General features: G+C 39.4%; 1 protein-coding gene and 1 long non-coding RNA gene across 4 annotated transcripts in view; one reads left to right on the top strand and one right to left on the bottom strand.

The window, feature by feature from the left end:
* The window catches only part of LOC139754634 (uncharacterized), a 33351-nt gene extending 27065 nt beyond the window's left edge, over positions 1 to 6286 (bottom strand). Inside the window, exons 1-3 of one of the 2 annotated variants that reach the window (XR_011713914.1) lie at positions 6195 to 6286; positions 2519 to 2577; positions 1711 to 1771 (exon numbers count right to left, since the gene is read on the bottom strand). This is a non-coding gene — a long non-coding RNA (uncharacterized lncRNA). Of the gene's footprint in view, positions 1 to 1710; positions 1772 to 2518; positions 2578 to 5689; positions 5714 to 6194 lie in introns of those variants that run through there. The other variant, XR_011713915.1, reaches the window with a different exon arrangement.
* Positions 1 to 26328, top strand: part of Vps28 (vacuolar protein sorting 28) — a 142722-nt gene that overhangs the window by 88600 nt on the left and 27794 nt on the right. The window contains exons 1-2 of one of the 2 annotated variants that reach the window (XM_071672130.1): positions 13220 to 13398; positions 25459 to 25522. In XM_071672130.1, coding sequence (XP_071528231.1) covers positions 13365 to 13398; positions 25459 to 25522 — 98 coding nt within the window. In that variant the 5' untranslated portion in view covers positions 13220 to 13364. Of the gene's footprint in view, positions 1 to 13219; positions 13399 to 25458; positions 25523 to 26328 lie in introns of those variants that run through there. The other variant, XM_071672129.1, reaches the window with a different exon arrangement.

Here is a 26328-nt window from a genome sequence, read left to right as displayed (position 1 = left end):
CGACCAAAAGGGGAGGGAGCGGGTGGCTGGAAATCCTCCCCTCATTATTCTTTTTTAATTTTCCAAAAGAAGGAACAGAGAAGGGGGCCAGGTGAGGATATTCCCTCAAAGGCCCAGTTCTCTGTTCTTAACGCTACCTTGCTAACGCAGGAAATGGCGAATAGTTTGAAAGAAAAAGAATATATATATATATATATATATATATATATATATATATATATATATATATATATATATATATACACACACACACACACGTTGAGATGTATAAGTATGTATATGTGCGTGTGTGGATGTGTATGTATATAATGTGTATGTGGGTGGGTTGGGCCATTCTTTCGTCTGTTCCCTTGCGCTACCTCACTAATGCAGGAGATAGCGACAAAGTATAAAATAAATATACTTACAAAAAATACTTAACTATTATAACTCTCTGGTCAGTCAGAACACTCACTTTCATACCCATTACCTTTATACATTGGCACTATGCATACATTCTGCCAAGCCTCTGGCACCTCACTATGATACATATATACACAATCCTTACCAACCACCACATTAAGACTATCACGCCTTTTCTTAATATATTCAACAGTAATACCATCCACCTTTCATCTTATGATGGGCTTTCACTACCTCTTTCTTCACCAAACCACACACTATTACTTTGCTTGCATACACCCTACATCTGCCACTATCACCAAATACATTTAAAAATCCCTCAAAATACTATCTCTTTACTTCATCACTTCCTGTTAACACTTACCCTTTTGCCACCATCATTATTTCCATTTGCTCTCTTTTCTCATTTTTATTTCCTTCCAAAACTTTTTGTTCTCCCAAAAGTTTGTTGATACTCATCCCAACTCTGATTTGCCCTCTTTCATCCTCTGCACCTTCCTCTTAAACTTCTCTGCTTCTTATACAGAGCCAATCATTTGCATTCTTTCCCCGTAACTACTTCCCAAACACCCCTAGTCTTTCACCAGCAACTTTACCTCCTCATCTCATTACTCACTATCCTTTCTAATCTGACCACCTCTAACCTTTAACATGCCACATGCATCTCTTGCAAATGCCATCACCACTTGCCTAATTACCTCAGATTCCTTAACCGCTCCCCTCATCATTTCCTCTCACCTTTTGCCCAATATCCTGGTATTTCTTCACAAAAGTCTTTTCCAATCTCACTTGCTTACCACTGTTCTATTGACATTATTTCCTCTTTTTCAAAAACTTCAACAAATCTTCATCCTCATCTCCACAAGCTAGTGGACAAACATACCATCAATTGCCCAACCCCTCTGCACATTTTCATTCCAACGTCTCTTACATGCATTCTAATTATTATATTAAAGGATACAAACTTCACAACACTGATTGGAAGAATACAAGAGATGGTGGGATAGCACTATATATATTAGGGACAATATTAAAAGCTGTAACAGGAGTGACAAAGTAACAAAAAAAATACCTAATCAATTGGGGTGAAACAGATGAAAACAATGAAAAATTATTAGGAGTTTATAGACAACAGATTATGTTACTGGATGGTAAAATATGACGGTTACAGATGCAATGACAAAAGCCTAATGAGGGAGTTTACAATATGAACACAAGTTGTTTCATACATGTTTAACTTAGCTCACATCAGCATGAGTTACCTTGCAACAAACTAGACAAAATACATCAGACAAACATAAGACATACCTGTTCCTCTTACTGTGAAACTGTCCATCCCCATATCCAACTTTAACACTGGTACTTGAATCTGAAATAAAGTTATCACCAGTGAAATTAAGATTCCCACAAAAAGGAGATATCTAAGCCATCAAAAAGATATCTAAGCCATCTGTGCATTGCTTTGTGACAAGCAGTATATATAAAATGCAGCATGCGCATAAGCAATAACTACTCTTCGAACACTTTAGCAGTGATGAGGTGAAAATCCTTACCACAAACTCTTTGTTCGATTTTCATGAAAATGTTGCCCTTTTAACACGTGAAGCTAAAAAAACCTATCAATTAGGTATATACAGTATACACTTTTTATAATTCCAATTAAAGACTACCATATCATCTGGAGCAAATGACTACCCTGCTGGTTGTTTCATCCAAGTCTTTTTTATTGGAACTTGCAACATACAGAACTAGTCTTTATATAAACAATATTTCACAGTTCATGAAGCTGAATCATGTTTTTGCTCGATTGAAACACCTTCAGAGTATTACCTAACCATTTGGAAAATACACGCAGTTTCTCATTTTCAAACTTTGAGCTTCATGAGCACTATCCAACAATTTGAATAGAGCAATTTCTCAAGTCTACTTGCTCATTATTTTGAAAATTACAAGAGTTACACCCAACCTTTTAAATAATATATAGCAATTACAAAGTCTAAGTTCCATAATTCTAAATATTTCCAAAACAAAACTTGACAAACTTGTTCAATAAATTTGGAATTGTTTATGTTATGTAATGACATCAAACAAAAATGTTTCCTAATGAAAGACGTACCTTTTCATCTTCCTGCAACTGTCCTTCCCCATATCCAACTTTCACACTGGTACTTTAATCTGAAAGAAGAATTTTAAGTTATCACTAATGAAGTTAAGATTTCAACAAACAGGTGATATCTAAGCCATCTGTGCATTGCTTTGATGGTATGCAGTATATACAAAATGCAGCATGTACATAGGCAATAACTACTCTTCGAACACTTTAGCACTGATGAAGTGAAAATCCTTATCATAAACTCTTCATTCGATTTTTTCATGAAAATGTTACCTTTAAACATCTATGAAGCTATAAAAAAAAACCTAAAAATTCATCAAACTATTTACAATAATGAGCTAATTTCTCCAATACTGTCATTTCTTCCATATCATAATTACTGTACAGTATGTACAGTAATTCATATATGACTGACAATCCTATATTCTTGGCATTCCATTATATATTAATGTAACTGCCATTTATTGGTGCAGGTTTCCTCCATTAATTTACCATGAGCCAACAAGAAATTGTCTCATACGAGAAGAGGAAGGGCATACTTCCATAATGTTCTTTATCCTGTCAGAATCGATCCACACAAATTGAACAAGGGATAAGTCAATGAGATTACAAAACTTTCAATTACTTCCCCTTGAAGACATGCTTTAAACTAGCTTTGCAATTGCCTAATAACCTAATGACAAATAATAAACTAGAAAATGTCCATAACCTGTCCAGCTGATTGTTATTCATAACCATTTTGCCACTATTAAATATGACTAAATACATAAACAATTTGCTTTTCACAATACAAATGTATAATTTAAACCCCATACATCATTACTATCATGAATTTGTATACATCGTTTCTTAACTTACAGCTGCAAATATTTTCAGGCTCAAGGTATTGCTTAAAGCTCACAGTAGCGCACATACTTCTACATGAAACAAAGGACAGGATGGAACTTGTTACTTTAACCAACCAAACCACATTACAATAATGTATCTAGATTCCCATAATTAGGATAGCTTACTCACACAACAAACAGGTGCACCTGTATAGTGCTGACCATACCACTTCTGACTTAACAGTATCTATGCACATCACAACCCTATAGCAAACACCTTCCTTGTATTACATGCTTTACACTGGAACATTTCATAGAACAGTTGTGCTACAAAATTATATTCCTTTTACATTTCCATTAATCTTTTTAATAGCTTTCAGGAATTAACAATAATAGTAAGCATCCTTAACCAACTACATAGGTCATCAGAGCTATACCTAATAAACCCTACAGGCGTAAAGGCCACCCTCCAGTTCATGAAATGTACTGTGAATGGAAGGGAGGACAAGACCTGTGTGTTTGTGTGTGTGTGTGTGTGTGTGGGGGGGGGGGGGGGAGACTATCAAATAATTTAGACCTTTAGCATAAGTTGCAAGTGCTGTTCTAATTAGAAATTATAACTGCAATTCTGCTTAGTATTACTTATTTCTATATTTTCTTCAAATATTGCCTTATGTGTCAACTACTAAGTTGCAAGTAGTTCTAATTTGAGATTAAAATCACTTAGCATTTCTGCTCAGTCTTGCTTATATCTATATTTGCTTCTTAAAATACTGCCTTCTATGTAGGTGTAAAATATCAGCATACTCCTCCCTCACCCCACTCCACTCTTCCCTCGTTACCTTATCCCCTCATGTGCTAGCCTAAAGTTATCTCCCTTTCCCCAACCCAGGTCAATAAAGTTCCGAAGTAGCACATCATTGCTCCCTGGGTTCACACCTCAAAGAGAGGAGTGAATCCTGACTGTTCCTTTTGCAAGTGAAGTCAGTTGTACACCTCAATTATTCATTCTCCCCATCATTGAGGAATAATTTCAATATAAAGATTGCTACATAATGCTCCTTTAGATTTAGCTGCTCTAAGTGGATTCCAAAAATACAATCATGGACTTTCCTAACTTTGGAAGGCACTACAGCAGCATGATATAGATTAAGAGTGCATTGAAAACAATATGGTTCTGCATTTATGTCCTGAAATAATTTAATTCTTCAAGTACAGCAAAACTCGTTACAACTGAATCACCATTATTAAATATCCATTTTACTTGCATGCATAGTAACACGTTAAAAGGAATTTCCGTAAACAATTCCAAGAAAATTTAGTTTTTGGTCATTTTCATCCAGTCCCTTTATAATCTGGAAAACCTGAGTTAAAGGAACAAAGTAAAACCTTCATTAGGCGTGTTAGAAACTATATATATATATATATATATATATATATATATATATATATATATATATATATATATATATATATATATAATTTCTCTTTACAGTAAAATGCTTCAGAAAACTGGTTGATCAAAGATTACAAGAATGAGTTGCAAAATCAATTATTTCTATGGTTAGATAACGTAACTAGGCAGCATAGACTTTAAACTTCTGTCGATCTAAATGGTCCATGCACGTTTTAAATCCAAGATTACGATTTATAAGGATCTCAGTAGATACAGAGAAAGCAAATGTCTATCCAGAGTACATTTAGTACTCCAGTTATAAGTTCACAGCAAATTCCTCAATGATTAAAGCGATAATAGCAAACGATGGTTTAGTGCAATGTAGATATGTGCAAAAAAGAAATAAGGCACACATTAAATATCTATATCTAATTCTAATTTCTATACATAACCAGATACCCTTAAATTTCAAAAGTATCGTTTTACTACAAATACGAGCTACATTTATCCCTTTCGCCATTCATTACCGATGTTCGTGGATATATTCTAAATGTTTTTCCAATTAAATCTAGTACTATCTAAACTATTCAATAATGTGCTCACATAAGAGCTACAACACCAATGCTATAACCACAAAGCATCGTTAAATCGATATTAAAGCGACGCTGGGCTAAACTGGTAAATTACCAACTTCAGTAACTATACTTTCAAAGGTTAGGTTACTAGAACATGCCAATACAGACTCAAAAATCAATTCCAGGCGTACGTACTGACTGACACCTGCAAGGAAGACTTGCAATCTTAACACTTCACATTATTTCCCAATGTTCCACAACTAAGTACACTACTGATAGCCCTTACACAATCTTACAGGTGCTGTTACATAATCCACAAAGCCTTCATGTTATAAGTGATTAATAAGGCTCCCAAGATACCCACGTCCGTACGTACCTTTATGCTTCACGTGGCAGATCTACCTCGGTGTTTCTTAAAACAACTCGTAAACGCGTGTCACTTTTGGAAATTAACCAGTTAAAGAAATTCATGATATATGCTCCTATACACTTTCAAGGATTTCCCTCCTGATGAAATAATCAATGTGGGCTCAATTTTATCAAATCTGTCCTTCCACATTATCACGTACCACTGTCACTTTTGGAAATTAACCAGTTACAAAGAAATTCATGATATATGCTCCTATACACTTTCAAGGATTTCCCTCCTGATGAAATAATCAATGTGGGCTCCTCAATTTTATAAAATCTGTCCTTCCACATTATCACGTACCACCCACGTTCGTCCAACCATTGCGGCTCCCATTATATGCTTAATCTTCTCCATCTACGTACAAAATAATACAAACTTTTAATTAACACAAACTAGACTAAATAACAGTGAAAGTTTCTAGAAAATAACATCAGACAAGCCCGATGCTTTCAGATAATAAGTGACATACCTCATCTCTGATGTTAAGCCACAGACGCCTTCGGACGAAATGGCCGAGTTGGGCTGCATCGGTCTGACATTACCGTCCTCCGTAGAGACTATACGTAGATGGTTCTTTTCGCATAGAGGTTTGACAATATTACCTCTGTTAACTCTATTGAATAAGAATTAGATTAGGGATAATAATAATGGTAATAATGATTATATGCAAGCTAGAATTTCAAAGAATACTTCATTGAATATTTTACCAAAAAACTCCTGAAATTATTTTGCCTTGTTCTGTGTAGTTTTTCAAGTGGTAATTAGGGTATACTTGGATCCACGTAACACTAGTGTGCATATATATATATATATATATATATATATATATATATATATATATATATATATATATATTTTTTTTTTTTTTTCATACTATTCACCATTTCCCGCATCAGCGAGGTAGCGCCAAGAACAGAGGACTGGGCCTTTGAGGGAACATCCTCACCCGGCCCCCCTCTCTGTTCCTTCTCTTAGAAAAAAAAAAAAAAAAAAACCGAGAGGGGAGGATTTCCAGCCCCCCGCTCCCTTCCCTTTTAGTCGCCTTCTACGACACGCAGGGAATACGTGGGAAGTATTCTTTCTCCCCTATCCCCAGGGATATATATATATATATATATATATATATATATATATATATATATATATATATATATATATATATATATATATCTTTTTTCTTTCAAATTATTCGCCTTTTCCCGCGTTAGCGAGGTAGCGTTAAGAACCGAGAACTGGGCCTTTGAGGGAATATCCTCACCTGGCCCCCTTCTCCGTTCCTTCTTTTGGAAAATTAAAAATATTATATATATATATATATATATATATATATATATATATATATATATATATATATATATATATAACCTCAAGCATCCCCTCTCGTTTTTTTTTTTTTAATTTTCCAAAAGAAGGAACAGAGAAGAGGGCCAGGTGAGGATATTCTCTCAAAGGCCCAGTCCTCTGTTCTTAACGCTACCTCGCTATCGCGGGAAATGGCGAATAGTATGAAAAAAAAAAAAAATATATATATATATATATATATATATATATATATATATATATATATATATGGATGGAACCATGGAAGCTGAAGTGGGGGAAGGGGCGAAAGTTCTGGGGACGTTGAAAAATGTGTGGAAGGCGAGAACGATATCTTGGAAAGCAAAAATGGGTATGTTTGACGGCATAGTGGTTCCAACAATGATATATGGTTGCGAGGCGTGGGCTATAGATAGAGTTGTGCGGAGGAGGGTGGGTGTACTGGAAATGAGATGTTTGAGGACAATGTGTGGTGTGAGGTGGTTTGATCGAGTAAGTAACGTAAGGGTAAGAGAGATGTGTGGCAATAAAAAGTGTGGTTGAGAGAGCAGAAGAGGGTGTTTTGAAATGATTTGGTCACATTAAGAGAATGAGTTAGGAAAGATTGACAAAGAGGATATATGTGTCAGAGGTGGAAGGAACGAGAAGTGGGAGACCAAATTGGAGGTGGAAGGATGGAGTGAAAAAGATTTTGAGTGATCGGGGCCTGAACATGCAGGAGGGTGAAAGGCGTGCAAGGAATAGAGTGAATTGGAACGATGTGGTATACCGGGGTCGCCGTGCTGTCAGTGGATTGAACCAAGGCATGTGAAAGTTTTGTGGGGCCTGGATTTGGAAAGGGAGCTGTGGTTTCGGTGCACTATACATGACAGCTAGAGACTGAGTGTGAACGAATGTGGCCTTTGTTGTCTTTTCTTAGTGCTACCTCGCGCACATGCGGGTGGGAGGGGGTTGTCATTTCATGTGTGATAGGGTGGCGACGGGAGTGAATAAGGGCAGACAGTATGAATTATGTACATGTGTATATAAGTATATGTCTGTGTGTGTTTATATGTATATACGTTGAGATGTATAGGTATGCATATGTCCATGTGTGGACGTGTATGTATATACATGTGTATGTGGGTGGGTTGGGCCATTCTTTCGTCTGTTTCCTTGCGCTACCTCGCTAACGCGGGAGACAGCGACAAATTATGATATATAGATATATAAATAATATATAACGTGGAGATGTATGAAAGAAATAGGCAGGAGGTCAAGAGAAAGATGCAAGAGGTGAAAAAGAGGGCAAGTGAGAGTTGGGGTGAGAGAGTATCATTAAATTTTAGGGAGAATAAAAAGATGTTTTGGAAGAAGACAAAAGAAGAAATGAGAACATCGGTGAAGGGGGCTAATAGGGAGGTAATAACAAGTAGTGGTGATGTAAGAAGGAGACGGAGTGAGTATTCTGAAGGTTTCTTGGATGTGTTAGATGATAGAGTGGCAGATATAGGGTGTTTTGGTCGAGGTAGTGTGCGAAGTGGTAAACAGAGAAGAGGTAGTGAAAGCTTTGCGGAAGATGAAAGCCGACAAGGCGGCGGGTTTGGATGGTATTACAGTGGCATTTATTGAAAAAAAGGGAGTGACTGTGTGGTTGACTGGTTGTTGATGATGATATTCAATGTATGTATGACTCATGGTAAAGTGGATTGGCGGAATGCTTGCATAGTGCCATTGTACAGAAGCAAAGGGGATAAAGGTGAGTGTTCAAATTACAGAGGTATAAGTTTGTTGAGTATTCCTGGAAAATTAAATGGGAGGGTATTGACTGAGAGGGTGAAGGCATGTACAGAGCATCAGATTGGGGAAGGGCAGTTTGGTTTCAGAAGGGGTAGAGGAAGTGTGGATCAGGTGTTTGCTTTGAAGAACGTATAGAGTTGAGCCCAAACCTCCCATTGACACTAAGAATCTTTTAGTTCTCCCTTTCAATAATAATCTTACTCTACTTCCCATGTTGCTTGAATCCTTTAACATAAATGTTGCCTTCAGCAATGATGATACTATAAAGAATATCTTAATCAAAAACTCACCAGAAAATTCTCCTGGGTGCATCTATGAAGTGCCATGTAGAAATTGTGATAAGTTTTATGTTGGGTAGACTAATAAGGATCTTTCTGTTAGACTTGAACAACGTAAATATAGTATAAGAAAAGGACAATCAAATGCCTTGTTTAATCACGTTAAAAAGTGATCATTGTATTGACTGGAGTAATGCCATCTCAGTTATTATCTCTTACCACGAGAAATATCATTGAATCTTCCATTATTAGATACACAAAGAATTATAATTCTAATATTAATGACACTCTATATAAATTGGGTAACTTTATTGTTGATAAATTTTGTAAACAATTCACCCTGTCCACTCGCATGTTTACCAAATGGCGTCCTAGCCACGCCTCTTCGTTGTATATCAACTGACTGTTATTTCTCTCTTGTGTCTTCCTTGAGGTTGTGATTATTTCACAAAAGTGCACTTGGGAACTTATCGTGTTTCATTCTCCCCGTGGACTCATAGGAATATACTTGATCACGAGCAAAATTGACTAAAGGGGACGGGAGCGGGGGGCCAGAAACCCTCCCCTCCTTGTATTTTAACTTTCTGAATGGGGAAACAGAAGGAGTCACGCGAGGAGTGCTCATCCTCCTCGAAGGCTCAGATTGGGGTGTCTAAATGTGTGTGGATGTAACCAAGATGAGAAAAAAGGAGAGATAGGTAGTATGTTTGAGGAAAGGAACCTGGATGTTTTGGCTCTGAGTGAAACGAAGCTCAAGGGTAAAGGGGAAGAGTGGTTTGGGAATGTCTTGGGAGTAAAGTCAGGGGTTAGTGAGAGGACAAGAGCAAGGGAAGGAGTAGCACTACTCCTGAATCAGGAGTTGTGGGAGTATGTGATAGAGTGTAAGAAAGTAAATTCTAGATTGATATGGGTAAAACTGAAAGTTGATGGAGAGAGATGGGTGATTATTGGTGCATATGCACCTGGGCATGAGAAGAAAGATCATGAGAGGCAAGTGTTTTGGGAGCAGCTGAATGAGTGTGTTAGTGGTTTTGATGCACAAGACCGGGTTATAGTGATGGGTGATTTGAGTGCAAAGGTGAGTAATGTGGCAGTTGAGGGAATAATTGGTATACATGGAGTGTTCAGTGTTGTAAATGGAAATGGTGAAGAGCTTGTAGATTTATGTGCTGAAAAAGGACTGGTGATTGGGAATACCTGGTTTAAAAAGCGAGATATACATAAGTATACGTATGTAAGTAGGAGAGATGGCCAGAGAGCGTTATTGGATTACGTGTTAATTGATAGACGCACGAAAGAGAGACTTTTGGATGTTAATGTGCTGAGAGGTGCAACTGGAGGGATGTCTGATCATTATCTTGTGGAGGCGAAGGTGAAGATTTGTGGGGGTTTTCAGAAAAGGAGAGAATGTTGGGGTGAAGAGAGTGGTGAGAGTAAGTGAGCTTGGGAAGGAGACTTGTGTGAGGAAGTACCAGGAGAGACTGAGTACAGAATGGAAAAAGGTGAGAACAATGGAAGTAAGGGGAGTGGGGGAGGAATGGGATGTATTTAGGGAATCAGTGATGGCTTGCGCAAAAGATGCTTGTGGCATGAGAAGCGTGGTAGGTGGGTTGATTAGAAAAGGTAGTGAGTGGTGGGATGAAGAAGTAAGATTATTAGTGAAAGAGAAGAGAGAGGCATTTGGACAATTTTTGCAGGGAAAAAATGCAAATGAGTGGGAGAGGCATAAAAGAAAGAGGCAGGAGGTCAAGAGAAAGGTGCAATAGGTGAAAAAGAGGGCAAATGAGAGTTGGGGTGAGAGAGTATCATTAAATTTTAGGGAGAATGAAAAGATGTTTTGGAAGGAGGTAAATAAAGTGCGTAAGACAAGGGAGCAAATGGGAACTTCAGTGAAGGGGGCAAATGGGGAGGTGATAACAAGTAGTGGTGATGTGAGAAGGAGATGGAGTGAGTATTTTGAAGGTTTGCTGAATGTGTTTGATGATAGAGTGGCAGATATAGGGTGTTTTGGTCGAGGTGGTGTGCAAAGTGAGAGGGTTAGGGAAAAGGATTTGGTAAATAGAGAAGAGGTAATAAAAGCTTTACGGAAGATGAAAGCCGGCAAGGCAGCAGGTTTGGATGGTATTGCAGTGGAACTTATTAAAAAAAGGGGTGACTGTATTGTTCACTGGTTGGTAAGGTTATTTAATGTATGTATGATTCATGGTAGGGGCCTGAGGATTGGCGGAATGCTTGCATAGTGCCATTGTACAAAGGCAAAGGGGATAAGAGTGAGTGCTCAAATTACAGAGGTATAAGTTTGTTGAGTATTCCTGGTAAATTATATGGGAGGGTATTGATTGAGAGGGTGAAGGCATGTACAAAGCATCAGATTGGGGAAGAGCAGTGTGATTTCAGAAGTGGTAGAGGATGTGTGGATCAGGTGTTTGCTTTGAAGAATGTATGTGAGAAATACTTAGAAAAGCAAATGGATTTGTATGTAGCATTTATGGATCTGGAGAAGGCATATGATAGAGTTGATAGAGATGCTCTGTGGAAGGTATTAAGAATATATGGTGTGGGAGGCAAGTTGTTAGAAACAGTGAAAAGTTTTTATCGAGGATGTAAGGCATGTGTACGTGTAGGAAGAGAGGAAAGTGATTGGTTCTCAGTGAATGTAGGTTTGCGGAAGGGGTGTGTGATGTCTCAATGGTTGTTTAATTTGTTTATGGATGGGGTTGTTAGGGAGATAATACAAGAGTTTTGGAAAGAGGGGCAAGTATGAAGTCTGTTGTGGATGAGAGAGCTTGGGAAGTGAGTCAGTTGTTGTTCGCTGATGATACAGCGCTGGTGGCTGATTCATGTGAGAAACTGCAGAAGCTGGTGACTGAGTTTGGTAAAGTGTGTGAAAGAAGAAAGTTAAGAGCAAATGTGAATAAGAGCAAGGTTATTAGGTACAGTAGGGTTGAGGGCCAAGTCAATTGGGAGGTGAGTTTGAATGGAGAAAAACTGGAGGAAGTGAAGTGTTTTAGATATCTGGGAGTGGATCTGGCAGCGGATGGAACCATGGAAGCGGAAGTGGATCATAGGGTGGGGGAGGGGGCGAAAATTCTGGGAGCCTTGAAGAATGTGTGGAAGTCGAGAACATTATCTCGGAAAGCAAAAATGGGTATGTTTGAAGGAATAGTGGTTTCAACAATGTTGTATGGTTGCGAGGCGTGGACTATGGATAGAGTTGTGCGCAGGAGGATGGATGTGCTGGAAATGAGATGTTTGAGGACAATGTGTGGTGTGAGGTGGTTTGATCGAGTAAGTAACGTAAGGGTAAGAGAGATGTGTGGAAATAAAAAGAGCGTTGTTGAGAGAGCAGAAGAGGGTGTTTTGAAATGGTTTGGTCACATGGAGAGAATGAGTGAGGAAAGATTGACCAAGAGGATATATGTGTCGGAGGTGGAGGGAACGAGGAGAAGAGAGAGACCAAATTGGAGGTGGAAAGATGGAGTGAAAAAGATTTTGTGTGATCGGGGCCTGAACATGCAGGAGGGTGAAAGGAGGGCAAAGAATAGAGTGAATTGGAGGGATGTGGTATACCGGGGTTGACGTGCTGTCAGTGGATTGAATCAAGGCATGTGTATGGGGGTGGGTTGGGCCATTTCTTTCGTCTGTTTCCTTGCGCTACCTCGCAAACGCGGGAGACAGCGACAAAGCAAAAAAAAAAATATATATAGATTCCCAGTATCAAGAATGACGTTCGATTCGATTCAGTCTATATATCTATACACAATTTATATATATATATATATATATATATATATATATATATATATATATATATATCGAATCGAATCGAACGTCATTCTTGATACTGGGAATCAATCTAAGAAATACGTATAAAAGTTTATTTTGTGGTGCGTTCAGATTGAAAATTGGACTTAAACTGAGTGTTTGGGGGAGGAGGGGAGGAGAAATATTTCAATGTGTTAAGAAAAGCTTGACAAAATACTTATAACCAAGATATTCATGAGTAATTCACTAAATGATGAGTAACTGAATACATATTTTTATTTGATTTTCTTAACTGTAATCTGTCAATTCGAGAATCAAAGCCCGTGTTGAGTGCACCCAATTTTGCCAGATAGATGGCGCTAATATCTGTTTGTTATGATTCACTACAGCCCTACAGGGAAAGAGGAGTACATAGAAGATATACTGATATCACTCATATTGTGACGTGATCCCTTAGAACGTTATTTTTCATTGGGCTGGTACTGTCACCATCAAAAATGTTTGCTGGTCTGACATCAAACAACACGCAAGGTAAGGAATGGACTGTAATTGCTTTTTGTAATATAATTTTTCCTTTAAAGAAGACAAGTGTTAGTAATAAGAGCGCTGTCTTCACCGGACTGTACCATAATTTTATTGAAGATCGGAAAGAGAGCTGGTACCATAGATGAACAGTGCCGTCCACCAGATATTTACCTATGCAACCAAATGAAAAGACTGGCCCAAATAGACCACAGTGAAAACGAGTTGTGTTGCTAATTTCAGTATCATATGATATGTCATTTTTACTTTCGGTAATTTTACAGTGAACGCCCTTATAGTTACAAGTTACAAGAATCAGGTAAAGTCACAGCTGTTTTCTTTGATTGTTACTCGATTTTATCCTGCACTTAAGTGAAAATGTGGGGTTCTTAGATTTAAAGTTTGTAAAAGATATATGGATATTAATAGAACCAACTAAAACCTTGTAAGTGATGTTTTTCTTTACCCCATGAATACTCGGTTATCCTCTCCATTTCTGTAAGTCTAATGTTTCTCAAGTTTTATAGTAATTTGATTTCTCATAGTGAAAGAAAAGTTACTTAAAAATTTATTTTGTCAACTACTATCACCCTGATAATGTGCTTGAGTTTTTAGTTGTATCAAAGCACTAAAAAGCTAGGGACTACTTAAGGTTTGAGTATCATGTCCTAAGTTGCTACTATAGATATTTGATAGTTTACTAATGACAAAAGATTTATCATTTTTGATTATCATGCTCAAATGGTAGATAAACAAATGGATGCCTTTAATTTTTCATGAATTATTTGTTATTATCATTTCACTGAGTCAGGTATGCTATATACATGTGTTTGCAAAGTTGAATCACATGGAAAGTCCCCATGGGCTCGCTGTGGATTCTTCCACTCCTGTGTTTGAACACATGGAGCTGACCTCAGCTAATACTAGAGCCAGGCACTGGTGTGCACTGGCTTCTGGGTCAGTCAGCTCAGCCAGGTGACACAAGCCACTTGGTGTCCTGTGTGTGTCTCAGGACTTGTAAATCAGTGCCATAGATAAACATATTTATTTTTCTAATAAAACTTTATAAAGACCACCAAATCTTCATTAAGTAATCACAGAAAGGAAGAAGGTCTGCTCCCTTCTTGCACGTGGTGGCTGAGCAATGTAAGAGGAGAAGGAGCCTGCTTGGGACTGATACCGTGACATCACAAGGGAAGGGCGGGCGGGGGTGATATCTGAGGTGACATGAAGGATGGTGATGGATTTTGTTGACATCTGTCTGGTGAAGTCGTCAAGGGATGAGGGATCCCCACTATGAGGTACTGCTGATGTCTGTGGAACCACATGTAGTTTTTAGGGTGGTGTTCGTCTGTGGGGCCATCTTGATATCCTGTTTCAGTGACCTAATGATAATGGGGCATGACAAGACAATGCAATGAAATATATTGTTAATGCACTAAGATGGTAGTTGATTCCATCCTTTATGTTCCCAGAGTGAATGTTTCATTACTGCAAGTAGGCTCTCAGAAGTGCCAGAAATATGTATCAACTTGAAGAGCTGCAAGGCATGAAGGTTGTGCGGAGAACAGATATCACCAACAGTCACGTTTGTGGGACAAGTTGAAGAGTCGATCTCTCACTTAGAATGATAATATCAGCATGTAGGTCCTTATTTATGCTGCCACCACGTGTGAGAAAAGAACAACCTTCTCTATTTCTGTGGTTACTTAATGGTGATCTGGTGACCTTTATACAGTTTTTTTTAGAAAAATAGATATGTACATCTATGGCACTCTGATTTACAAATCCTGCGAAATACACTGACGACAAGTGGCTTGTGTTGCCTGGTTGAGCTGACTGACCCAGAAGCCGGTGCACACCAGTGCCTGGCCCTTGTATTAGCTGAGGTCAGCTTCATGTGTTCAAACACAGGAGTGGAAGATCCACAGTGAGTCCATGGGGACTTCCCAAGTGATCCACACACACACACACACACACACACATACACATGTATATATCTACACATCCACACACGCAAATATACATACCTGTACATCTCAACATATACATATATATACACACACAGACATATATATATATATATATATATATATATATATATATATATATATATATATATATATACACACATGTACATAATTCATATTGTCTGCCTTTATTCATTCCCATTGCCACCCCACCACACATGAAATAACAACCCCCTCCCCCCACATGTGCGCGAGGTAGCGCTAAGAAAAGACATCAAAGACCACGTTTGTTCACACTCAGTCTCTAGCTGTCATGTATAATGCACCGAAACCACAGCTCCCTTTCCAAATCCAGGCCCCACAGAACTTTTCATGGTTTACCCAGACACTTCACCTGCCCTGGTTCAATCCATTGACACCACGTTGACCCTGGTATACCACATCGTTCCAGTTCACTCTATTCCTTGCATGCCTTTCACCCTCCTGCATGTTCAGGCCCCGATCACTCAAAATCGTTTTCACTCCATCTTTCCACCTCCAATTTGGTCTCCCTCTTCTCCTCGTTCCCTCCACCTCTGACACATATATCCTCTTGGTCAGTCTTTCCTCACTCATTGTTACCAAACCATTTCAAAACACCCTCTTCTGCTCTCTCCAACACACTCTTTTTATTACCACACATCTCTCTTACCTATTATTCCTTACTCGATCAAACCACCTCACACCACATATTGTCCTCAAACATCTCATTTCCAGCACATCCGCCCTCCTCCGCACAACTCTATCCATAGCCCACACCTCGCAACCATATAACATTGTTGGAATCACTATTCCTTCAAACATACCCATTTTTGCTTTCCGAGATAATGTTCTCAACTTCCACACATTCTTCAATGCTCCCAGAACTTTCGCCCCCTCCCCCACCCTATGATTTACTTCTGCTTCCATGTTTCCATCTGCTGCCAAATCCACTCCCAGATATCTAAAACTCTTCACTTCCTCCAGTTTTTCTCCATTCAAATTTAGCTCCCAATAGACTTGTCCCTCAACCCCACTGTACCTAATAACCTTGCTCCTATTCACATTTACTCTCAGCTTTCTTCTTTCACACACTTTCCCAAACTCAGTCACCAGCTCCTGCAGTTTCTCACACGAATCAGCCACCAGCGCTGTATCATCATCTAACATCAACTGACTCACTTCCCAAGCTCTCTCATCCACAACAGACTTCATACTTGCCCCTCTTTCCAAAACTCTTGCTTTCACCCCCCTAACAACCCCATCCATAAACAAATTAAACAACCATGGAGACATCACACACCCCTGCCGCAAACAACATTCACTGAAAACCAATCACTTTCCTCTCTTCCTACTGGTACATATGCCTTACATCCTCGATAAAAACTTTTCACTGCTTCTAACAACTTGCCTCCCACACCATATATTCTTAATACCTTCCACAGAGCATCTCTATCAACTCCATTATATGCCTTCTCCAGATCCATAAATGCTACATACAAGTCCATTTGCTTTTCTAAGTATTTCTCACATACATTCTACAATGCAAACACCTGATCCACACATCCTCTACCACTTCTGAAACCACACTGCTCTCCCCCAATCTGCTGCTCTGTACATTACTTCACCCTCTCAATCAATACCCTCCCATATAATTTACCAGGAATACTCAACAAACTTATACCTCTGTAATTTGAGCACTCACTCTTATCCCCTTTGCCTTTGTACAGTGGCACTATGCAAGCATTCCACCAATCCTCAGGCACCTCACCATGAGTCATACATGCATTAAATAACTTTACCAACCAGTCAACAATACAGTCACACCCTTTCTTAATAAATTCCACTGCAATACCATCCAAACCCTCGGCCTTGATGGCTTTCATCTTCCACAAAGCTTTTACTACCTCTTCTCTGTTTACCAAATCATTCTCCCTAACCCTCTCACTTTGCACACCACCTTGACCAAAACACCCTATATCTGCCACTCTATCATCAAACACATTCAACAAACCTTCAAAATACTCACTCCATCTCCTTCTCACATCACTACTACTTGTTATCACCTCCCCATTAGCCCCCTTCACTGAAGTTCCCATTTGCTCCCTTGTCTTACACACTTTATTTACCTCCTTCCAAAACATTTTTTTATTCTCCCTAAAATTTAATGATACTCTCTCACCCCAACTCTCATTTGCCCTCTTTTTCACCTCTTGCACCTTTCTCTTGACCTCCTGCCTCTTTCTTTTATACATCTTCCAGTCATTTGCATTATTTCCCTGCAAAACTTGTCCAAATGCCTCTCTCTTCTCTTTCACTAATAATCTTACTTCTTCATCCCACCACTCACTACCCTTTCTAATCAACCCACCTTCCACGCTTCTCATGCCACAAGCATCTTTTGCACAAGCCATCACTGCTTCCCTAAATACATCTCATTCCTCCTCCACTCCCCTTACGTCCTTTGTTTTCACCTTTTTCCATTCTGTACTCAGTCTCTCCTGGTACTTCCTCACACAAGTCTACTTCCTAAGCTCACTTACTCTCACCACTCTCTTCACCACAACATTCTCTCTTCTTTTCTGGAAACCTCTACAAATCTTCACCTTCACCTCCACAAAATAATGATCAGACATCCCTCCAGTTGCACCTCTCAGCACATTAACATCCAAAAGTCACTCTATCGCATGCCTATCCATAACATGTAATCCAATAACGCTCTCTGGCCATCTCTCCTACTTACATACATATACTTATGTATATATCTCTTTTTAAACAGGTATTCCCAATCACCAGTTCTTTTTCAGCACACAAGTCTACAAGCTCTTCACCATTTCCATTTACAACACAGAACACCCCATGTACAACAATTATTCCCTCAACTGCCACATAATTCACCTTTGCATTCAAATCACCCATCACTATAACCCAGTCTCGTGCATCAAAACTACTAACACACTCACTCAGCTGCTCCCAAAACACTTGCCTCTGATGATCTTTCTTCTCATGCCCATGTGCATATGCACCAATAATCACCCATCTCTCTCCATCCACTTTCAGTTTTACTCATATCAATCTAGAGTTTGCTTTCTTACACTCTATCACATATTCCCACCACTCCTGTTTCAGGAGTAGTGCTACTCGTTCCCTTGCTCTTGTCCTCTCACTACTAACCCCTGACTTTACTCCCAAGACATTCCCAAACCACTCTTTCCTTTTACCTGTGAGCCTCACTTCACTCAGACCAAATTATCCAGGTTCCTCTCCGCAAACATACTACCTATCTCTCCTTTTTTCTCATCTTGGTTACATCCACACACATTTAGACACCCCATTCTGAGCCTTCGGGGAGGATGAGCACTCCCTGCGTGACTCCTTCTTCTGTTTCCCCTTTTAGAAAGTTATAATACAAGGAGGGGAGGTTTTCTAGCCCCCTGCTCCCGTCCCCTTTAGTCTCCTTCTACAACACGTGAGGAATGCGTGGGAATATTCTTTCTCCCCTATTCCTATATATATATATATATAGGAATTGGTTCTCAGTGAATGTAGGTTTGCGGCAGGGGTGTGTGATGTCTCCATGGTTGTTTAATTTGTTTATGGATGGGGTTGTTAGGGAGGTAAATGCAAGAGTTTTGGAAAGAGGGGCAAGTATGAAGTCTGTTGGGGATGAGAGAGCTTGGGAAGTGAGTCAGTTGTTGTTCGCTGATGATACAGCGCTGGTGGCGGATTCATGTGAGAAACTGCAGAAGCTGGTGACGGAGTTTGGTAAAGTGTGTGGAAGAAGAAAGTTAAGAGTAAATGTCAATAAGAGCAAGGTTATTAGGTACAGTAGGGTTGAGGGTCAAGTCAATTGGGAGGTGAGTTTGAATGGTGAGAGGCTGGAGGAAGTGAAGTGTTTTAGATATCTGGGAGTGGATCTGTCAGCGGATGGAACCATGGAAGCGGAAGTGGATCATAGGGTGGGGGAGGGGGCGAAAATTTTGGGAGCCTTGAAAAATGTGTGGAAGTCGAGAACATTATCCCGGAAAGCAAAAATGGGTATGTTTGAAGGAATAGTAGTTCCAACAATGTTGTATGGTTGCGAGGCGTGGGCTATGGATAGAGTTGTGCGCAGGAGGATGGATGTGCTGGAAATGAGATGTTTGAGGACAATGTGTGGTGTGAGGTGGTTTGATCGAGTAAGTAACGTAAGGGTAAGAGAGATGTGTGGAAATAAAAAGAGCGTGGTTGAGAGAGCAGAAGAGGGTGTTTTGAAATGGTTTGGGCACATGGAGAGAATGAGTGAGGAAAGATTGACCAAGAGGATATATGTGTCGGAGGTGGAGGGAACGAGGAGAAGAGGGAGACCAAATTGGAGGTGGAAAGATGGAGTGAAAAGGATTTTGTGTGATCGGGGCCTGAACATGCAGGAGGGTGAAAGGAGGGCAAGGAATAGAGTGAATTGGAGCGATGTGGTATACAGGGGTTGACGTGCTGTCAGTGGATTGAATCAAGGCATGTGAAGCGTCTGGGGTAAACCATGGAAGGCTGTGTAGGTATGTATATTTGCGTGTGTGGACGTGTGTATGTACATGTGTATGGGGGGGGTTGGGCCATTTCTTTCGTCTGTTTCCTTGCGCTACCTCGCAAACGCGGGAGACAGCGACAAAGTATAAAAAAAAAAAAAAAAAAAAAAAAAAATATATATATATATATATATATATATATATATATATATATATATATGTACATATATATATATTTTTTTTTTTGCTTTGTCACTGTCTCCCGCGTTTGCGAGGTAGCGCAAGGAAACAGACGAAAGAAATGGCCCAACCCACCCCCATACACATGTATATACATACGTCCACACACGCAAATATACATACCTACACAGCTTTCCATGGTTTACCCCAGACGCTTCACATGCCCTGATTCAATCCACTGACAGCACGTCAACCCCGGTATACCACATCGATCCAATTCACTCTATTCTTTGCCCTCCTTTCACCCTCCTGCATGTTCAGGCCCCGATCACACAAAATCTTTTTCACTCCATCTCTCCACCTCCAATTTGGTCTCCCACTTCTCCTCGTTCCCTCCACCTCCGACACATATATCCTCTTGGTCAATCTTTCCTCACTCATTCTCTCCATGTGCCCAAACCATTTCAAAACACCCTCTTCTGCTCTCTCAACCACGCTCTTTTTATTTCCACACATCCCTCTTACCCTTACGTTACTTACTCGATCAAACCACCTCACACCACACATTGTCCTCAAACATCTCATTTCCAGCACATCCACCCTCCTGCGCACAACTCTATCCATAGCCCACGCCTCGCAACCATACAACATTGTTGGAACCACTATTCCTTCAAACATACCCATTTTTGCTTTCCGAGATAATGTTCTCGACTTCCACACATTCTTCAAGGCTCCCAGGATTTTCGCCCCCTCCCCCACCCTATGATCCACTTCCGCTTCCATGGTTCCATCCGCTGCCAGATCCACTCCTAGATATCTAAAACACTTTACTTCCTCCAGTTTTTCTCCATTCAAACTTACCTCCCAATTGACTTGACCCTCAACCCTACTGTACCTAATAACCTTGCTCTTATTCACATTTACTCTTAACTTTCTTCTTTCACACACTTTACCAAACACAGTCACCAGCTTCTGCAGTTTCTCACATGAATCAGCCACCAGCGCTGTATCATCAGCGAACAACAACTGACTCACTTCCCAAGCTCTCTCATCCACAACAGACTTCATACTTGCCCCTCTTTCCAAAACTCTTGCATTCACCTCCCTAACAACCCCATCCATAAACAAATTAAACAACCATGGAGACATCACACACCCCTGCCGCAAACCTACATTCACTGAGAACCAATCACTTTCCTCTCTTCCTACACATACACATGCCTTACATCCTCGATAAAAACTTTTCACTGCTTCTAACAACTTGCCTCCCACACCATATATTCTTAATACCTTCCACAGAGCATCTCTATCAACTCTATCATATGCCTTCTCCAGATCCATAAATGCTACATACAAATCCATTTGCTTTTCTAAGTATTTCTCACATACATTCTTCAAAGCAAACACCTGATCCACACATCCTCTACCACTTCTGAAACCACACTGCTCTTCCCCAATCTGATGCTCTGTACATGCCTTCACCCTCTCAATCAATACCCTCCCATATAATTTACCAGGAATACTCAACAAACTTATACCTCTGAAATTTGAGCACTCACTCTTATCCCCTTTGCCTTTGTACAATGGCACTATGCACGCATTCCGCCAATCCTCAGGCACCTCACCATGAGTCATACATACATTAAATAACCTTACCAACCAGTCAATAATACAGTCACCCCCTTTTTTAATAAATTCCACTGCAGTACCATCCAAACCTGTTGCCTTGCCGGCTTTCATCTTCCGCAAAGCTTTTACTACCTCTTCTCTGTTTACCAAATCATCTTCCCTAACCCTCTCACTTTGCACACCACCTCGACCAAAACACCCTATATCTGCCACTCTATCATCAAACACATTCAACAAACCTTCAAAATACTCACTCCATCTCTTCCTCACATCACCACTACTTGTTATCACCTCCCCGTTTGCGCCCTTCACTGAAGTTCCCATTTGCTCCCTTGTCTTACGCACTTTATTTACCTCCTTCCAGAACATCTTTTTATTCTCCCTAAAATTTAATGATACTCTCTCACCCCAACTCTCATTTGCCCTCTTTTTCACCTCTTGCACATTTCTCTTGACCTCCTGTCTCTTTCTTTTATACATCTCCCACTCAATTGCATTTTTCCCCTGCAAAAATCGTCCAAATGCCTCTCTCTTCTCTTTCACTAATAATCTTACTTCTTCATCCCACCACTCACTACCCTTTCTAATCAACCCACCTCCCACTCTTCTCATGCCACAAGCATTTTTGGCACAATCCATCACTGATTCCCTAAATACATCCCATTCCTCCCCCACTCCCCTTACTTCCATTGTTCTCACCTTTTTCCATTCTGTACTCAGTCTCTCCTGGTACTTCCTCACACAAGTCTCCTTCCCAAGCTCACTTACTCTCACCACCCTCTTCACACCAACATTCACTCTTCTTTTCTGAAAACCCATACAAATCTTCACCTTAGCCTCCACAAGATAATGATCAGACATCCCTCCAGTTGCACCTCTCAGCACATTAACATCCAAAAGTCTCTCTTTCGTGCGCCTGTCAACACGTAATCCAATAACGCTTTCTGGCCATCTTTCCTGCTTACATGTGTATACTTATGTATATCTCGCTTTTTAAACCAGGTATTCCCAATCATCAATATATATAATAGCATAATTGACTCGGTGAAATAATGATAATGTATAATTAAGGAAAATTAATGGCATGCATGTGTACATCTTACACATTCATATACAATTGATTTGCCTTGCTATAATCAGTGTTTCATTGATAACTTTTTGTAATAGCAAAATTACCAAATGTTACCAAGGTCAGATCTGCAAATGCAGTGATGCCTCCACTATTGTTAGGAACACCTTTATCTGTCTCATTTTCATCAACTTTTATTGCTGGAAGAGTCATGTGCCATGTTCTTTGTGTCTGGCTAATAGCTGCTTAGTTTGCTTCCTGTAAGACTAATGGGTGTGTTGTCATTATTATGTCTTGAGGACTGCTAAGTGTGCAGAGAAAATATAAGACACTTCTAACGCTCCAACCATCTGGACCTGATAGGCAGCCTTGAAATAAAGGTGTGACACCCAATGCTTACATATACATTTAGAGCATGTTTATGTCAGGAGGAGTTAAGATGTTAATAGGTGATGTTCTAATTGAAACTTATAAGTTACATATGAGGCTAAATAGTGTAATGATACCATTGAATGTCACGAGACAAAAGACAGGGTGACATCCACTCAGTAAGAAATTGTTCAATGTTGGTACTTTTCAGCTATACATTTCAGGAACTATGTTAGATTTCGTAGGTCATGCAGATTTTTTACAAAGTACCTTTACATGTCCCTGATTTACTTAATGCTTACTGTTATCACCTTTCAGTGTGCAATCGACTCTTTTTGCTTTTTTTTGCTTTATTGTGGGGAAAGAATAATCAAGAATAGGTGCAAAATTTAAAAGTTCTTGTGAATCAAAGACTTACCTGACCTGGTTTGGGATATACATTACTTTGTTTACCAGATTGGTTAATCTTGAGTTTATGTGGTTAGGAGTGCAGAAAAAAAACATTGAATTATTTTGTTTATGAATGAAGGGTTAAACTTTTGTCAGGTAGGAAAAACCACAATATCTACCAAATTGGTCGGTTGTAAGTACAGATGGTGGTGGTGCAAGGATGGGAGCATTTGGCAGCAGTGGCACACTGGTGGGTGCCAGAGATGCAGTAAGTCCTAAGATGTATCTAACCATATCCCTGACACCTGTTCCAACTGGAGCTCTCTCTAAGGTGGCCTGGGCAATAGTCTCTGTAACTAAAAAACTCCAGTGCCACTTATTGCCTTTAGCGCCTCACTCTTAACAGGCCACTGGTATAAGGCAAGTCTAGCACAGTGTTTGCAGAGGCTTCTACCTTGTATTCCAAATGACTACTTATATGTAATGCTCCTTCTACTACTTCTACCTAATGTTCGTACTTAATACTACTATCTACTGTTCCTGCCATTTTGCCAAAAGGCAGGGTTAGCAAGGACAAATTACAGAGGAGAAAAACATAGTTTTTAAGAGTTGAAAAAAAGTTTACTTTTTGAGGCATTGTCCTACAAGTATCCTTTTTTTCTTTAACAATCATTCTTTGTATCAACTGTAATCACTTTTGGATTGATGCCCTCAGTTTGTGAATTCTGAGCTGATAGCAGCAGATCAATAATGTTATCTCTTTGGCAATCACTGATTGGCTGAAGGTGACCCAAAACAAGAAAGCTGCCACTTACATGATTTACTAGTTACTAAAGGATAAAGAAGGCCTGAAGATGTCTTAGAGGATCTTCCTTACTTGTGAGACCCTGCCTTGGGAATTTTTTTTCTTTTTTAGTTTTCAAAACCTACATTTTTCAGCTCTGCACCTTCCTCTTGACATGCCACTTTCTCTTGTACTTCTTTCAATCACTTGCGCTCCTTCCCTGCATGTGCTATCCATACGTCTCTCTTTTCTGCTTCTTTAGGAATTTAACTTGCTGATCCACTAATCCCACCATTTTTCACCTGTGCACATCCCACTTTCCAGATACTGTACACTTCAGCATTGCCCTCCTAAATACTTTCTATTCTTTACCCACTCCCTTTGTTTCAGTTACTTTCATCTTATGCTACTCTTCACATAATCTCTCATGGTATTTCTGCACAGGAGCCTCTTTAGACCGTCATTCCTTCCTTGTTATATTCTCATTTTCTGTAGACATGTCAAATCCTCACACTTGCTTCCAGAAAGAAATGATCTGATGTCCCACCAGCTGCTCCACTAAGCACATTTATATCCACCAGTCTCCTTTACATGCCTGTCATCAAGAACATGATAAAAAAAAATGCCCATTAACCATCGACCTTACTCACTCACTCACTCTCACTCTTTTTTATAGCTAAATGTTCTATTCACTAATAATTTTTCAACTCACAATTTGGTATGCAGTTCCCCATTTTTGTTTACATGAGATCTCCACATGCCCCACAGTTATGCCCTCAACTTCCACATCATCCATTCTTGCACTCAAATCCCAGCAGTTTACAGCAATAGATTGATGATTGTACGGTAAGATTATTTTTCTCTGAGTCTCGAGGGCTGCACAAAACTGGCCCAGGGCCACATGTGGGCCATGGGTTAGGGACCTTTGATTTATGCCATTAAACTTGATTTATAAGAGTTTAATTAAATTTTAGTATCAGTTTGCAAATTTTGTGTGTGACTGGTATCATGGTGTTGTGATGGGCCAGAGGTATGTAATTAGAATGGTTTTGAAAGACGTAGATAGTTAGATTAATGATAAATGATATATGTCTGTGTATGATTTCACAAATTGTTTATACAGATGACTTATGGATATAAATTTTTTTTTTCTAGATCATAATCGTCCAGAACTTTATGAAGAGGTCAAGCTCTACACCAATGCTCGCGAGAGAGAAAAGTGAGTTTTAATATAACCGTTTTATAGCTGTTATGATAAGTTTTGTTTCCTACTTTCTCATGTCTTTCCCAGTAACTGTGCTGTGGCACATTTTAAGTTTTTTTTCTTTTACTCCAAAGTTCATAAATACTTTCCCTTGTCTCTTCTATTTCCTTTTCATAATGTTCTCTATATTTCAAATAAGGCCTGGCCTTGAACTGATAATGAGATGTCTTGGCACGTGTTTTGTTGTTTACAGTGTCTAAAACAGATAAGTACCAATTTTTTTGTTTTATCTCATACAATATTTTCTTATAATCAGTGTGATTCATCGATGATGTTTTAAAATGGCAAAACTATAAAGGTTTGTATGATGATGTGATGCACCAGTCAGATCCAGTGTTGTAAGGGTCAGGTGGGTGCTAGCACCACTGCCTTCACTGAATGCTGAAAGAGCTGGTGTTTTAAAAATCACTCCCCACATGATCCAAAAACAGATCATTATCATCAGAAATTTAGATTCATCTACCAGGTTCCTAAATTTGGCTAAAATAATTTGATTTGTGGTGATATCATTGGCAGATATGCACCACATGCTCTTTCTGGGAGCAGTAGCACGGAAGGATTACAGAGGTCACGAGGAATCTTTGTCAGACCCTAGTGGGTTTTATTATTTGTAAATGTAGGTTTGCGGCAGGGGTGTGTGATGTCTCCATGGTTGTTTAATTTGTTTATGGATGGGGTTGTTAGGGAGGTAAATGCAAGAGTTTTGGAAAGAGGGGCAAGTATGAAGTCTGTTGGGGATGAGAGAGCTTGGGAAGTGAGTC

This window comes from Panulirus ornatus, chromosome 17, assembly GCF_036320965.1.
Source record: "Panulirus ornatus isolate Po-2019 chromosome 17, ASM3632096v1, whole genome shotgun sequence".
Lineage (NCBI taxonomy): Eukaryota > Metazoa > Arthropoda > Malacostraca > Decapoda > Palinuridae > Panulirus > Panulirus ornatus.
The sequence above is the reverse complement of the archived record's forward strand: the minus strand, read 5'-3'. Positions and strand labels throughout refer to the sequence as shown.